At 37.4% G+C, this 15,938-nt stretch overlaps 1 protein-coding gene across 1 annotated transcript; it reads right to left on the bottom strand.

The window, feature by feature from the left end:
* Window positions 1-2,657: 2,657 nt before the first annotated feature.
* LOC115758619 (ABC transporter G family member 20) lies at window positions 2,658-15,864 on the bottom strand. Its single transcript, XM_030699352.1, has 10 exons — window positions 15,771-15,864; window positions 7,277-7,447; window positions 6,763-7,185; window positions 6,601-6,694; window positions 5,424-5,770; window positions 4,943-5,352; window positions 4,690-4,876; window positions 3,692-3,957; window positions 3,551-3,637; window positions 2,658-3,492 (listed from the first exon to the last, which is right to left on the bottom strand). The coding sequence occupies exons 2-10, from the start codon at window positions 7,378-7,380 to the stop codon at window positions 3,281-3,283; spliced, it is 2,130 nt and encodes a 709-aa protein (XP_030555212.1). The 5' UTR covers window positions 7,381-7,447; window positions 15,771-15,864; the 3' UTR covers window positions 2,658-3,280.
* Between the last annotated feature and the right edge of the window lie 74 nt (window positions 15,865-15,938).

Raw genomic sequence — 15,938 nt, 5'->3', positions numbered from 1 at the left:
CAACTCGCGCCTAGGCATTCGCCCTAAACAAATTGAAGCCAGCGACCTCTCGCTTGCTAGTTCGACGCCCAGAAACCTAAGCCGCGCAGGCCAGGCTTAAGCTTAAGCATTGTATAATAAGAATTACAACAGGCTTAAACTAAATTTGTATGCTCCTTAAAGTATGCTACACAAATTTGCATACCTTGCGCTAAAACTGATTTGTTAACTAATTAGGTCTATAAGCCTCTGCTCATTTACTGCTCTTGTACACACACACACACACACACATACAGATCGCTGCATTACAGCATTTCCAGCTGAAGCCACAAGTGCGAATAGGTTTGGGTCATTGTTTCTATTGTTCAAAGTTTACATAACTTTCTGACAGTCTTTTGACTGGGCTCCAGCTTTAGTCAATGAAATTGAAGCAAGCATTTTGTTAAAGCTGCCTTCCCAAATAGCCAGCCAGACAGGGCAAACATAAAAGGCTGGCAAGAGTCACACACTCACGCACACACTCACACACACGCACGCACACACACACATTGAGAGACGAGCACGAAACGTAAACAAAACAGTTTTACCTTCATTAAATTTACGTATAAATATTAGACATGCTCCCGATTGTGTGTGTGTGTGTGTCTGTTTTTTTTTTTTTTATTATTTATTTTTTGAAGGTCAAATTACGGAATCACCCACAAAAGTGTTGCCAGCCGATCCCAGGACTACATTTTATATACTAAATGTGTATATTAAATGGAGCAAAAGTTATAACCAAAACTTTTGTGTTGCACATTCAGAGGAGTACACAGCGGCAGTGGGCGGGGCTAAGGTTGGGACTGGGACTGGGCTAGCCAGCTGTTGTGTAAAGGACACCAGACGACGGTGTGGCACAAAATTGTTGAGTTTGCAAACTTTGTTGTGTTGCCAACACTCGGGCGACTTGACCTACTGACAGCTTGTGCGCAAATTTATTTGTTCCTGGCAATTGCTGATGTTTTTGTTTTTTGCTTGTATTAAATTTCACACAGGATAACAAAGGATGTTGACGTTGACGGGCACGTGGCTGCCCACAAGACGTATACGCAATATTTATGTGCTTCTCACTCGAGCGTCTGAATGTGCATATATCTGCGTGTCTCTGACTGATTGATAGAGATTTAAAGCTTAAACACTTATTTTATGTGTTGCCTTTCAGGTTTTCTTGCGTTTATCAAGATTAATTATTTATGAACTTGTTGCCATGCACATTAAAATATATTAATGCACTTAAAAGGACAAAGACTTCATATTGTTGCAGCAAATGTAGGGTAGGGCAGATACGTGAGAATAGTGAAGCTCGTAAGAGCTGAGTTTGAAGAAATTATCTCGGTATATTTTCCATACAATAACCCACTTTTCGACCGAGTTTTCCTATGGCAAATGGAGAGACGAACATGGCTTTATTAACTCGTCAGCCGATGCTGATCTAGAATATATATACTTTATGGGCTTGAAGTTGTCTCCTTCTATGCGTTACTTCCTCAACAAGAGTAGCGAAACCACAGACTAAATTAACAAGTAATATTTACTCTTTTATTATTCTAAGTATAGTTTATAGCGGCAATCTTTTAATCCATAAACTTAACTCGTCCATCGTACTCTTTAAATTTAAAGTAATTTTTGATTTGATTCCTTTTGTTATTGCTGATTTGTGCTTAAGTCTGCTTTAATTCCTGCCCAAGTCTTCTGCTTATTGTTGCTGTTCACACTAAAAATCTGCAGCTGTTGTGAGCAACAAGTCTGGAGCAAAGGCAGTGGGAAAACTTTCCATTTTATTTGTTTTCTTTTTTCTCTGCACATTTTATGCAACTTATATAAATGGCAAGCGACACTTTGGCCTGGTCCGCCCACAACAGCCCGGGTCCAAACGCCCACAGCTCTGCCCGAGCGTTGGCCTTTTTGTATTTTTCCTCCTCGTCATCGTCGTCGTCGTCGTCGTCGTCGACGTCGACGTTTTCGTATTTGGCAAAGATAAAGTTTTGTAATAAAAATGTCTGCTCGTAGACACCGGCAGACACTGGCAGCCGGCAGCATGGCGGGTGGAAGAGGGGGGCTGGATGAAGGTTGTTGGGGCAGGGTCTACCCAGCCAAGCCAAGCCAACCGGGCAGACATTTTGTCTAGCAGTTTCCAAGCCCGAAGTGTGTCAGCAACTTTGCCACGTCCTCGACTTCCTCTTCATCGTCATCGTCGTGAACGTGTCCTTGTCCTTGGCCCCCAGCTCAGGGCAGACACACTTTCTGATATTTTTATACATTAGGTGGTGCGGGGTGGGCGGAACTTTCGCTTTAGTTTTGCGCTGGTTTGCATTTTATATAAAGGCGGGCATTGAAAAACTTGTTGACGGTCATTTAAATTTGCACACTTGAGTAATTATCAGCATTTCGTCTTTTAGACGGGCGCTTTAAAAGGTATTTGCGAATTTAGTTCGTTTTAGTACAATTTTAGCACAGCAGCAAATGTAAATGTATTTAATTAAATGTTGGCCAAGTTAACCCTTTGAATTATTAATTATATTATATATATTATTAAAACTGTTTTAGTACAGTACTAAAAAAAACTTCAACTAAAAATTCCTCTGAAAGGAAAAATGTAATAAGAAAAACTTTGTGTTTAGTTCGATATTCCATTAAAATATTTATTTGTTGAGTTTTTGTGTCTTTTTGGTAGTTTTAAAATTTCGTTTTAAAGAATTAGCATTTTAGAACAACACTTTAGAACAGTTCGTATAGTGGAACGCGTGCTAAAATCTTACGCATATTTTTTTATAATGATAATATGTGCTATCCCTTTCTGATTTTGGGCTATTTACATAGGTTGTTATTATAATACGAATGTACTAAATGTACTAAATTTAGTACATGTTCAAACGTTTCGTTCATGAATGCAAATGTTGTGTGCTATGTACTATAAATATTTTTGTGAGACACCCCTTAGACCTTAGATCTTTTAAACCAATCTATCGTTGGGTTGCCGAATTTAGTACATACATAAAAAAAGAAAACGTCATTCATTTATTAGTAGAAGAACTTTCTTGATATCCCTAGGCAACCCGAACGTAGTCTGGCTAACAATGCATCGAATGAGTTTTTATTTGGATGATGAAAGAGAGTCTGCGACATGCGAGTGATATGCTTCCGATAATTATTAAATTATATAGATACTATAACACAATATACATATATAAAATCGCCTAAAGGGAAATTGTAATACGCTACGACTTCTAGATGGTAACCCCAAATATTAAATACAGCCCCACTACGCCTTGCGCCTGATGCCCATCAGGCACAGTACAAAGAAAATGATCGTCCAGCCGGCCATCACGAGAAAACCATTGTAGACCTTCTCGTTGGTAATGCTCCAGCCCTTCTCGATGACATTACGCGCCGATATCGAGGGTATGGTAAAGGGTAGCACCATTACCAGATCCTGCAGAAAGCTCGGCATGCTCTCCAACGGCCACAGCAGACCTAAAAAGAATGCATTAAAAATCCTAAAATCAATTACTCGAGTTATGCGAAAACCTACCGCAGAGTATGATCATGGGGTAGAAGGCTCCAGTGGCCACAAAGTTGGCCTCCGTGTGAGACTTGCAGAACACAGAGATGAAGAGACCTGCATAAAACACAAATCAGTTCAAGCTCGGTAAAAATATAACTATCTATCTACCGAACAGCATGCCACAGAAGGCTGTCAGCGTCAGCAGTCCAATCAATGTGGTCGTATCTCCATTGTTATACGTATCGAATACGATGCCGATGTACATGATGACCTCAAAGGATTGCAGTGCCATGATTATCAGCTGGGTGAGCAGATGGGCCCAAAGCATTTCGGTTGCCGAAACACCAGCCAACAGGGTCCTATCCCAAATGCCATCCATGCGCTCCGAAATAAATACAGCAGCCGTCATCAAAGTAGCCAGAAAGAATACCATGCTTGGGAAGAGAGTGGGAAAGTTTAATGATGTAGTTATAGGTAAAGACAAATTGACTAAGGATAGCTATGCAAATGCAATTTTATGTCAATCGATAACTATCGATTAGTTATGTTTATCGAAAGGTTCGACTTGGTAGCTTCAAAATGATTGTAGTTAAATTTAAAGAAAGGGAAGATAGATAGAGGAATATATACAATCATAATCGATAGATATCAAATGGTATCGACAGTTTTATATAACGATTAATCGATATATGTTAAGCAACTTCTTGTACTGCTAAGCTGTATTAAATTTGTTTTTACCGATAATCGACCTATAAATTCGATTTAAAGAGTTCATAATTTAAAAAAGTTAACGTATGTATATACTGTGCAAATCCTTTTATCCATATCGATACTATCGGTTGATTTCTAGTGTTATCGAATTTATTATATATCGATTAATCATTATATGATGAATGCTTTCACATGTTTTCCCTGCCCGGAGGCTTCTTCTTCTCTTAGTTCACAACCTCGCTTCTCATATATTTTCATATAGAATTCGAGCTCTATTGATAATTGGCTAATAATTGCATTATTTCGAGTTAAACTTTTGCTTATTAGATGAAATAAATTTTGAGGAAAAATAATTGCTGGTTCCCGTTGCGAATCCTTTAGCATAAGAGAATTGGAAGTTCCGGCAACGAGCCATGTCGAACCTATGTTAGCCTTAGCCCTAATCATATACTCACGTCATGACCACGCCGGGCGCACAATACTGCTGAAACTCAATGTCCGCACTGCCATAGATGGGATCCTGGAACTGTACGGGCAACTTGACCAGGGCGGCCGAGACATTGCAGTCCTGGACAACGCTGTTCATAAAGGTGCTAAACTTGTCGCGCAGCTTGCGTTGCATAAAGTACGCCACCTGTTGATCTGTAAGGGTATAATTGAAATATATAACCCCGGGAGCTATATGTAGCCATAGTCACGCCGACTTACCCGTCATATCGATGTGCACGGTCAGCTCGGCATGGTCAACGGCCCCGTCGCTGGCATGAACCCCATCCTCGATGAGCTCGTAAACCGAATCGCTGAAATTGTGCGCGAAATATATGTAGCCCACGGTGAGGGCGCGTTTGGCATCCGCCAGGGCAGCCGCTTCGGTCGGATAATACTTTCTGGTGGCCACATCGTCGCCCAGTTCACGTATGTAGCGACAGGAGAGCTTGTTGAAATGACAGCTATCGTTGGCCTTGTAAATGGTCTTTAGATTATCATCAAAGCACTCGGAATAGCTCTCCACCTCGCCGGAATAGACTCCTAGCTCCAGATTTGTGGGCGTTTTGCCGATGGCCAAATAAAAGCAGGACAGTTGTATGATGGGAAACATCAGCATGAAAATGATGCCACTTAGCGACAGAGGAAGAGTTCGATTAAAAAGTTGCTGCCAACTTGTATTCAAAAACCGTCTGGCACTTACGAGGGCTGCCTGAAGAGTTGCACAAAGTTCTTGGTCATCAGCGCTTTGAGACGTCCTTTGGTCGTAAAGAATATCTTTTTGCGATTCTCGTTAGGTGGCTCCTCGTACGGTATGGGCGGCTTCTCGGCTGTGGGCGTGTCGTGGACATCGATCACCTCAGTTGGCAGCGCCGCGACGGGCAACGCCTGGTTTCTGTTATGATCAATGATCTGCGCCAGCTGATCCTCATTGCCCTGACGCTGACTAAGTATGAGAAATGCATCCTCAATGGACTGTGTGCCAAATTTGATCATAATATTTGTGGGCGTGTCCTCGGCCAGCAGAACGCCATTGCGCATGAGACCGATCTAAAAAGTTGATAGAATATTAAATGTTTAAGAAACTGAGCAGGTAACATAAGTAGCTTGCAAATGCAATAGTTCAAAGCTGTCTGTCTGTCTTTAGGTTCGTTTAGTATATTTAAATTTGAGGCTAGCCTTTCAAATGTTTCCGTTAAAAATCGTTAGGTATATTATAATAGAAGGTTCATACTAAGTTTTCTATTTCTAGCTCTTATAATTTATGAATTATGTTTAACAAAATATACGTTAATCGATATTTATCGATATCATGGCAATTTCTTTATATCGATATTTATAAATACTGTGTATATGATAAAAAATATCGAGAGGAAATTACAAATGCTTTCTATGTATAGGATTTTGAAGCTTAGCTATGCTCGAGTTACATGCGTTCATAGAGACGGACTTGGTTTAATAGACTCAGATCGTCGTCTTTACCAAGAATGTATAAGCAATATATATCAGGTAATGTAACACCTAGAAGAAGGCATCTCCGAAGTATATATATTCCTGATCAGCATCAACAGCCGAGTTTGTTTGTTTCTATTGGAACTAGTTTCTAAGTTTTCGTATTGAAACTTTACATAAGTCCGTCCTACTGTTGCAGTCAATACATATGTCGGAATCGGCCAGATCGAAACACTATATCATATAATTGCCATAGGAACGATCTTCTTGTATGGATAACTCTTTTGCTGCTTATATATAGGCCACAAAGCCTGCACTACTTTATTATATAGCACTATAAAAAGTATCTTTAGGGGTATTAGATCTAGGACTTTCCTACACTCTCGTATTTTTCTTGAGCTAGCAATTAATTTGTAAATAAAACTCACGCAATTGGCCTGTTTGGCCTCCTCGATATAATGTGTGGTGATGATCACAGCCAATTTACTATTTCTGGTCGTTTCCACCAGAAATTCCCAGATTCTGTGAAAGTAGAATTCGGGCTCGTTAGCAAAAAACAACAGAATATGATAGGTTTTATGGATATATACTTTTCGCGCAGCATGGGATCGAGACCGACCGTGGGCTCATCGAGAATGAGCAGCTCGGGATCGTGTATCATGGCGCAGGCGAAGGACAAGCGTCGCTGTTGGCCACCGCTGCATTCCTTGATCATCTGCCGTGCCGGCGGCAGCTGCAGCAGCTCCTTGAGCAGCTTGAACTTTTCCCGTATGCGCTCGTCTGTGAGTCCATAGATGCGTCCAAAATAGAAGATGGTCTCCTTGACGCTCATCTCCTCCACGAGAGCGATTTCCTGTGGCATGAAGCCGACACGTGAACCCGGCACACCGCTGCCCGGTTCGCCGGGCTTAACGCCCAAGACGGACACCTCGCCGCCGTTGAGCCGACGCTGGCCCACAATACAGGAGAGCAGCGTTGTCTTGCCGCAGCCGGAGGCGCCCAGCAGGCCATAGCTAAAGGGCGCACGCGAGGGCGGAGCAAGAGGAAAGAATAGTTATTCATTGAGCAAATGCTCGATTGGAGTTCATTATGAATGCCACTCACATGGAGCCACGCATGACGTTCATGTTCAGCTGGTTGAGCACAATCTTGGGATTTTTTTTGGAGCCATAGTACTTATAGCCATTGCGCACTTCAACGGCCGCCATCTTGCTGTTGTGTGTTTGCTCTCCTCTCTCTCTCACTCTCTCACTCGCTCTGAGGTGGCTCTGTGTGCTGTGTGGATCGAAAAGAATACGAGTATATTGGATTATCACTTGCGTCAATAAATCATTATATGGCTATGTGTTTTATTGATTGGCGCTGCTTTATGACAGACACGTGCCAAGGCACACAAAGCGCTCCAGCTGACCAAAAATTCACAGCCTTAACTTGGCGCTAAATTCTAAGCAGTCGCTGTTAGTAGCCAGCGTCATTTTTTTCACATACAAACAATGCCCGAAAGTGAAAATTTAACTAGTCGAATTGTTGTTGTTAAATCTGCCCGCAAGTTCGATGAACTCTTTGTCAGAGCTGAGCGTGGCAAGGAAAGCGGGAATTTCGTTTTTCACAATCTTTGCCCAAGCCGGCAATCCCTTCCAATCTTGTCTCTCTCTGAGTATATTGAAGCACCATTCACTTTAAAGAATGCATATATATTAATATATATTCAACTCACTTCACGCACTTGACAGTCACTTTAACAGCAACTTTAACATTTGTCATGTTTAAATTGCCCCTCAAAATATTTTTGACTTTTTCTGTGTGAGTTCCACATCTAAAGCGTTCTGAACTTTGTCATATTCTTAAGTGTGTGGCGCTTCATTAACCTTTGATTTGTATAATAAAAATTATAAAAATGCATAGCTTATCTCTGGCAATTATTACACTTGAGTTTTGACAGCTGACGACAGACACCAGAAAGGGCAACATGAATCGCGTGTTTTTGCTGTACGTTAATGAACCTCGCAACTGTTTTGAAAATCTCATTTGATTTAGTTGGCTGGAGACACAATTTGTAATTTATGCCACATTTAGCTGAGCATTACAATGTGCTGCTCATGAAAATTAGTAAATTAATAATGTTGCCATGTCAAAGCTTAAGCTCAATTTATGATTTATATCAAAAGCTGATACTAAAAGAATTAATTAAGATGAATATAAAAAATAATTTAATATTTGTATTTAACAAAAATACATATCAATAAAAAAAAATAGATTTATATATTCCGAAAAAACATATAAAAAGAAAAATAGAAATGATTTTTCGGATATATAATTTAGTCAATATTTAGACTGTCACTTTACCAAGTTTTCGACATTTTGTATTTAAAATTCTTATATTTTTAAGAATATTAATACTTTCTTTAATTTTAGAAAAACCTGTTTCCTTGTAAGAATTCGTTCTATTTAAATACAATTTAATAATTGGAAAAAATTCAAAATAGAGATTTTTTTCCAAATTTTTTGTAGAGTTCTTACGACTCCAATTGGTTAAAAGTTGAAAATATTATAATAAAATATAATATTTTTAAAAGAATGATTTCTGCAAAGATTTCTGACCAATTATTACTATAGCAAAAGGTAACATTCTAATAGTTTTTAAGTTTGAATCAAATATTGTTAAAAAATGACATTATAGAGATTTGAACAGAACATATTATAAAATAAATCATAAAGGATTAAAAATATAAAATAAAATATCAATTAATTAATTTAAATAGAATTATTTCAAGATTAAGTAAAGTTTTTAATATATTATTTCTAGAAGGAACTTAGGAACTTAGGATAAGAATAAGAAAAAAGTTTGTTAATTGCAAACTTAGTCTTCTACAATCAAAAGCGCTTCTTGAGAAATGGAATTAGATAGATTATTGAAGAGAAGATTTTATAGGAAATAATATATTATTTGTCTTCAATAATCAAAAGTTCTTTTTTAAAAGTTGTATTAATGTTCCCTTTATCTGTTGAGTTTACAGATACCCTCTAAGTTAATAGAGAATTGAATTTACAATTATTTGTTTTTAAGACTGCGTAACTTTCGTAGAATTACTTTTTCAACTAAAATATAATTATAATCAAAATTAATAATCATCTTCTGAGCTGTGCATAGATGTATAGAATGTACGAGAGTTAGCTTCGTCTTTAGCTAACCTCATTAGCTCGCCTGAAGGTTATTTATTTGTAATATATGCATGTTTACCAATAAGAATTGGCAGTACAAATTCGCAAATAAGCGAACGTAATGAGTTTTCTGAGAAGAACCTTCAAGCTTTTAGCTTGCCGCGGGTCATTGAGGTTTTGCCGGGAAAACAAAACGTTAAAACACGAAACTCGAACTGGAGCTCGAACAGATTCAGCAAATATTGACAACAGTTACAGATTGTATACGTATAAACAATGTGCGAGTTGTACAAGTGAAATTCACTTAACTTACATTATTTATGCATGTCTGTAAATGCAAATTGCAAAAGGTGCTCAGAACGTGGGGCCACTCGGACAATGACAACACGGAAAAATTAAATGACGGTGCGCACATGGAAAGACACAAACTGTCTTGAATAACAATCATGAAAACGAATACCCAAATATACACACTCAACATACTTATGTATCTATCTATATACGTATCTATACATAAATCTACGTCAAGAAAATGCAGTCAGAATAAGCAAATCAAGTTTTGTGAAATGGACTGTGAAATGTACAGGTAAACAGAGAACCGCTTAGAAATTGTTATTGAGGAAAAGGTAGGTGCGGGCATACGGGCTCAGTTCGACTGGCTTATATGATTGATAGCCAAAAAATAATATTCTAGAGACGTCTTCTTATAACTGACTTTCGTTAGATTTTCTCAACGCAAACAGCTTTTTTTCAATCTTATAATATATTTTTTTTTGTGAGTCACAGCTTCATTTATGTGCTTCAAATATTTAATGCAAACTCCAAACAACTTGCATTTAATCTCGTAGTACAACGTATTGGGTGGACTAGATTGGCGGGGAGTACAAAAAGTAGGTTTTGAGGAGAAAATAATCCGTAAAGCTAGAAATAAATGATTTGCTGAGTGCGAAAAGCACTCAAACCAGTGACTTCTTCAAATTTTGCTATATCAATCGAAATATTCGAAAAGTTTTTCACTTGAAAAAGTATAAAATACATATTAAGCATACAATGCCGTTCTAAGGGACAAACAACTCTTCGGGTGTTATTTCTTCCTTTCTTTTTTTTTATAATAATAAACATTTTTAAAACATATTTTTCTTCCATGAACAATTTTAACATATATAATTAGTATCAAAAATGTAGAAACCTTGGGCAATTTAACATAATCTTATGCCTCTGTCAAGCTACGTCTGTTAAGTTTTACATTAAGTCGAATGTAAAAATAACATTTCTATGCTGCACACTAGACAATTTGACATAATGTTAGGCTCCTTATTTGAAATATACATAGTATACATTTGTATAAGCTGCACTTTGGTCAATTTAACATAATCTTAAGTCTCTGTTAAGCGAAGTCTGTTGAGTTACATGATGTAACTTACATCTCGACCTTACTCTAATGTGTGAGTCTCACGTAACATGATATGAATTATGTGCATGGCTGTGAATGTTTCTGAATGCTTTTATAAAGTTCTTTTAGCGGTATAAATTGTTTATGAATTATTGCGCCCCTTACTATATTTATATTTAATGTCTCTGAAACTATTTTATTTGACTTAATCAAACATTTTTTAAAGTCTTTGCAAAATGTAACTCTAATTATTTATACGCACTTAGCTGTGTAATTAATTTAATTAGTTTGCTAAGTTTTAGGCTAGCGGCAACTCCTGTTCAAAAATTAATGGCCTCGCTGTCAGACTTTGACCCACTTAGAGTGCCAGCTCATGTTTGGTTGAGATCCGTCATTTGGCCATATGCCACAGACAAACAGCTCTCTTTGATATCTCTGCATCTCTTAGATACATAATCAAATGAGCCGGCTAACTAGACGTCTGACAACAACAGCAGCAACAGTTAAATAGTAAAAACAACAACGACAACACACACGCGCACACAAAATGACCATAAAACGTTCGAAAGTCAAACTCGAAAATCATTAAAAACCAAAAAAAAATAAAATAAAATAAAAGCTCGCTCGAAAAAAATTGAGTAAGGTTAGTAACACAAATTCGTGGTCATAAATTTACGTATCTGTTGTTAAAGTTGAATATTTGCAGTTGTTTTGTTGTTTGCTTAACATTGTCAAAGATGACGCAAAGGACAACAATTTTTCGGTTGATATGTTGTTTTCTTTTCTTTATTTCTCGAGCCCAAAAGAGAGGCGCGAAAATTGTGCCATTATAAAGATTCCCACATTAAATACGACGCAAATGCGTCACAAATAAAACAACATTTTGTGTAATTTTAATGCGGCTAAAAAGATCAAGTAAGAGTGCTCTAGGCGGAAGTGTTCGACTAGGGAATACCCTGAACCAAGCGATAAACTGCCGTTACAAACATTTTTGCTAGCTGCAAGCGGCGGCTGTGCTTCTTCTTGCCCTAATGCCTACTTTATGTGCAAAGTGTACTTGCTTAACTTCGGACTCTATAGTCCGATCTTTTTGAAATGTTCAGTGCTAGATATTGTCGCTAAAAAGTGTGTGCATACCAAAGCGCAAGGCTCCAGCTTTGAAAATGTGATTTTTACAATCTTTTGGAAGAAGTGGGTTAGGTATTCCAAAAGTGATATATTTTTTTTCTTAATGTACCTTACGAAAGCCCACATACCTAATTTGCGGCATATAACTTTTTTAATCATTGAGTTGTGCTCAAGAAACCAAGTCTGCAAATCGTAATTTATCGATATTATGAAAATGGTTGGGGATATCGAAGAATATATACATATATATTATATATAAAAAATGTCAAGTCATTAGCTTTTGTAGTTTTCGGGATCAAAGTAGATGGAAGTACAAAAGGAATATGACCAGATAAGCTCAGCGAAGCGTTTAAAGGGTATAAAAACTGGATTAAGTCGAGACCGAATACCCTTCTATAATAATGGCAAATAAAATTGTTAATAGACATAAAAATTGTTCAACTTCTTTATCATGAAATTTAATTTAGCAAAATGTGCTGAATAAGAAAAGAGAAACAGAACAGAAACAGACGACTTCCAAAGGTTTGTTAATAACTGAAATATGATTTACTCTTGATGTAACTAACTGCTAGTTAAAATGCGCATACCCAGTGCAAGTTTAAAATAAAAATTAAAAAAAAAAAAACCCAAAATAAATACCAAAAAAAAAAAAGCAAAAAAAAAAATATAATAATAAACGCAAAGCACAGCGCCGAAAACAAAACAACGCCAAGGTTGCCAACTGGTTAGAGCAAGCGCAGCAGTCGGCGTCAAAGTCGACGTTAACGTTAACGTCAGAAATGCCAATTGCTGTTCCAAAAATTGTTTGCAATATGCGCCAAGCCATATCGATGTGTGTGTGTGTGTGTGTGTGTGTGTGTGTGCATTTTGCTACTCATATGCAACGAATTTAATTTGCAAATTTGCAAATCTTTTGCAATGCTTGCACCGCGCCAAAATGGGGCCCTGAGCTGCGCCCCCATTAAAGAAAACAAAAAGTAAATAAAGAAAAAATCACCACAAGCTGCTTTTGCTTTCGCAGCGGAAAGAACTTGGTTGTGGCCACAGCCACGCCCACCCTCAGACAGCCTGTTAAATACAGCTAAACGGCTTTTTAAACCTGCCACAGCCAAAATCGAAGCGCTTGCCGCAATGTTAGTGGGTATTTAGTACGTGCAACATGTTGCAGCCGCAGCTGTTGTCGATTGCCGAATTGGTCGGCAGTTGCTTCCTTTTCGCTTGTCACCAGTTGCGCTGTTAGCAGCTGGCCACGCTCTCCCCCCCTCTCTCTCTCTCCCTCTCATCATCCCTCTCTCTCTCTCGCCGTTTCTCTTGCTCTGGCTACAGTTTCGGTTTGTGGCATGGCCACTTCTTATATAATCCAGCAACAATCATTTCGGCCAAGCTGCAACACCAACAACAACAACAGCTGTCTCTAGCTAGTTGTGTGTACTGTTTACATCATTTACACTTTTTGAAATTGTGAAAATTTAAATCTTAAGTGCGCTTTGCATAAAGAAATAATATTCGCAGCTGTTGCCGTGCGGCTTAAGCTACCAGAAGCTATAATAAAATGTATTGGGCAACAGATATAAATAATTAAAGCGAATCGAATCTAGATCTTTAAAATTTTCATAAATTATATCTATTAAAAATTGTTCTTCATAATATCTGATTTCTAATTATTCCCATTTGAATAAAAATTGTACTTATTTTTCAATTTGTAGCATTCTTTAAGATTTAAAGATATATATTATATATATACATATATATATATTTTTTTTTTAAGAAACAATTTAGTCTGGAATTTAGGCACAGAAGTTGTATATTTTTTCAAATTTATCGCATGCGTTTATTATTTAAAGTATATTATATACATATTTTTTCTCATTTAAATGTTGCATAAGGGAAAAACAATCTTGTCTAGAATTCAAGGCACAAAAATATTGAAATTTATGTAAAATTTTTTGCAATTAATCTCTAGAGCTCTCAAGCAAATCTAGAGTCTGACAATGATAAGTATAACTGAGAGGTTCTTGAAAAGCTGCTCACTTTTGTTATTTATTATGACTTGCTCCTGTTGGTTGAATGAAAAATATATATTCCAGTCTAAATAAATATTAAAAAAAAAAAAATAAATAACCTGCATTAAATATTAAAAAAAAAAATAATTCCAACTTGATTTCTTTATATAAAGTTTCTAAGCTACTTTTTATTTAAGTTCTCTTGAGTTCTGTTTTTTTTATTTATAAATGTTTCTTTTGCGAAAAACCGTTAAGTGAATGATCTTCGGTGTGTTAACAAGTCCATTGGCCACATTTATTTAGCTCTTCGCTGAGCACATGAGTTTTTAATTTTTCTTCGTTTCTTTGATTATAATTTGTGCTATTCGTTTTGCATTTTCTTTAACGTTTTATTTGCTTTTGTTTTCTTACTTCAGTTTTGTTTTATTTCTCTGACTCTGTTTATTTTTTGTGTTACTTTTTTTTTTTGCACCTTAAAACATGCAACAAAGCCCTCAGTACTTGGTTAGAAAGGCATGATAAAGCAAAAGGTCTGTGTATGCGGTAGACGAACGGAAAAAAGTGGGTTATGAAGCAGGAAAAAACATTCACCATGGCTAACTAAGAAAAATCTAGTATGTGCCGTGATATTTTTGCTTAAGCGTATAAAGATCCAAGCCAGGTGAACTTATGCCTAAGGGAAAAACAAACAATAATTAAAAGAAAACTCAAGCATTTGCTTTGAGACATTTCCTTAACTGTATATAGGACATGGCCTTATAGGAGAACTTCTCTTAAAAGCGAACTCTAATCTGTGCTTTGAGAGTTTTCCTCAACTGCAAAGTAGGTACCCTCCTTATAGGTTAACTTCTTTACAATTCGCCCGCTCTTAAGTCCGCATGCCGGACACTCTTCAGACAAATCAAGCTGAAGCTGAAGCTGCAGCTCACATACACATATACACATATTTATAAGGCAGTCATTGTCTGTTGCAATATTTTGCATTGCCCAATTCCCCCGTTGTGGCGGAGAGAGAGAGAGGGGCGCCCGCCAACAATATGCCATTTCCCATACATGGATAAGTTCATCTACTTGTGGCGGTACGCGCTCCAAAATTTTTACGAAATTTGTTGTGTGGAAAAACAAACAGAAAGGCAGTTAACCAGTAGCAAAGGCAAAAGCCTCGTGAAGTTCAGTCTGTCTTTTGTGCGAGTGTGTGTTTTAATATAATTTTTTAACAGCATTTTATTTTTATTGCACTTTTATGAACACATAACAAACCGAAATGAAACGAAACGAAACCAAACGAAACAGTTTCAAATAACTTCTTTGCGCTTGGCCTCAGGGCTGCCTTCTTCTTGTTTTTTACATTGCTTTGCTTTATATGTTTGGTCAATAAAAATCACACACACACACACTCACGCACACATACGGGCGCACACTTCACTTGCTGCTGCACACGCGCAAGTTTGTGTCTTAAGTCTTTCGTTTTGCTTTGTAATTTTTCTTGTATTTTTGTTTGTGTTCAAGAAAATAAAAAACAGCTGACTAATTTAAAATGCGGAAACTTTTGCGATCAAAAACTGCAACTTAACATAATTTTTTTTTCAATTGTAATAATTTTTTTTTACATATGTTTTTGCATAAGATGTAGTTCACTTTATTTATTTTTCTTAATGTGTTTTTCACGAGTTTATGCTCTTAAGATTTATTAAAACTTTAATTTTCTTTTTGAAATTGTTTCTCAAACGCTTCGTACCATTCAGCTTGAGCGCTCTTCTAACCAACTTCTCCTGCAATTTTGCAATTTTCTTCTTTCAGCTCTATTTCTTTTTCTTTTTTTTTTCTCGTTTTTCGCCGACTGACTACCAAGTTTGGCGGCTTCGCGCGCTTGTCTGTCTGTGTGTGTGTGTGTGTGTGTATGTATATGTACCGTTAACGTTGACGCTTCCGCTTAAACCAAGTGTCGCGGCCAAGCTCCGTTTGTCGACTGAGCGCAGAAAGCGAACGCGGGCCCGCTCGCAAGCTCAGCTCTGCGATTTGGACTTGCGGCCGCGCAGCTTTCGCGGCGCTTTGCCGACGCTTTTAAAACGGCGAACGT

Source organism: Drosophila novamexicana, unplaced genomic scaffold (assembly GCF_003285875.2).
Source record: "Drosophila novamexicana strain 15010-1031.04,08,12 unplaced genomic scaffold, DnovRS2.1 tig00000193-arrow-pilon, whole genome shotgun sequence".
Taxonomy (NCBI): Eukaryota; Metazoa; Arthropoda; class Insecta; order Diptera; family Drosophilidae; genus Drosophila; species Drosophila novamexicana.
Note: the sequence above shows the minus strand (reverse complement) of the source record. Positions and strands in the feature narration are given on the sequence as shown.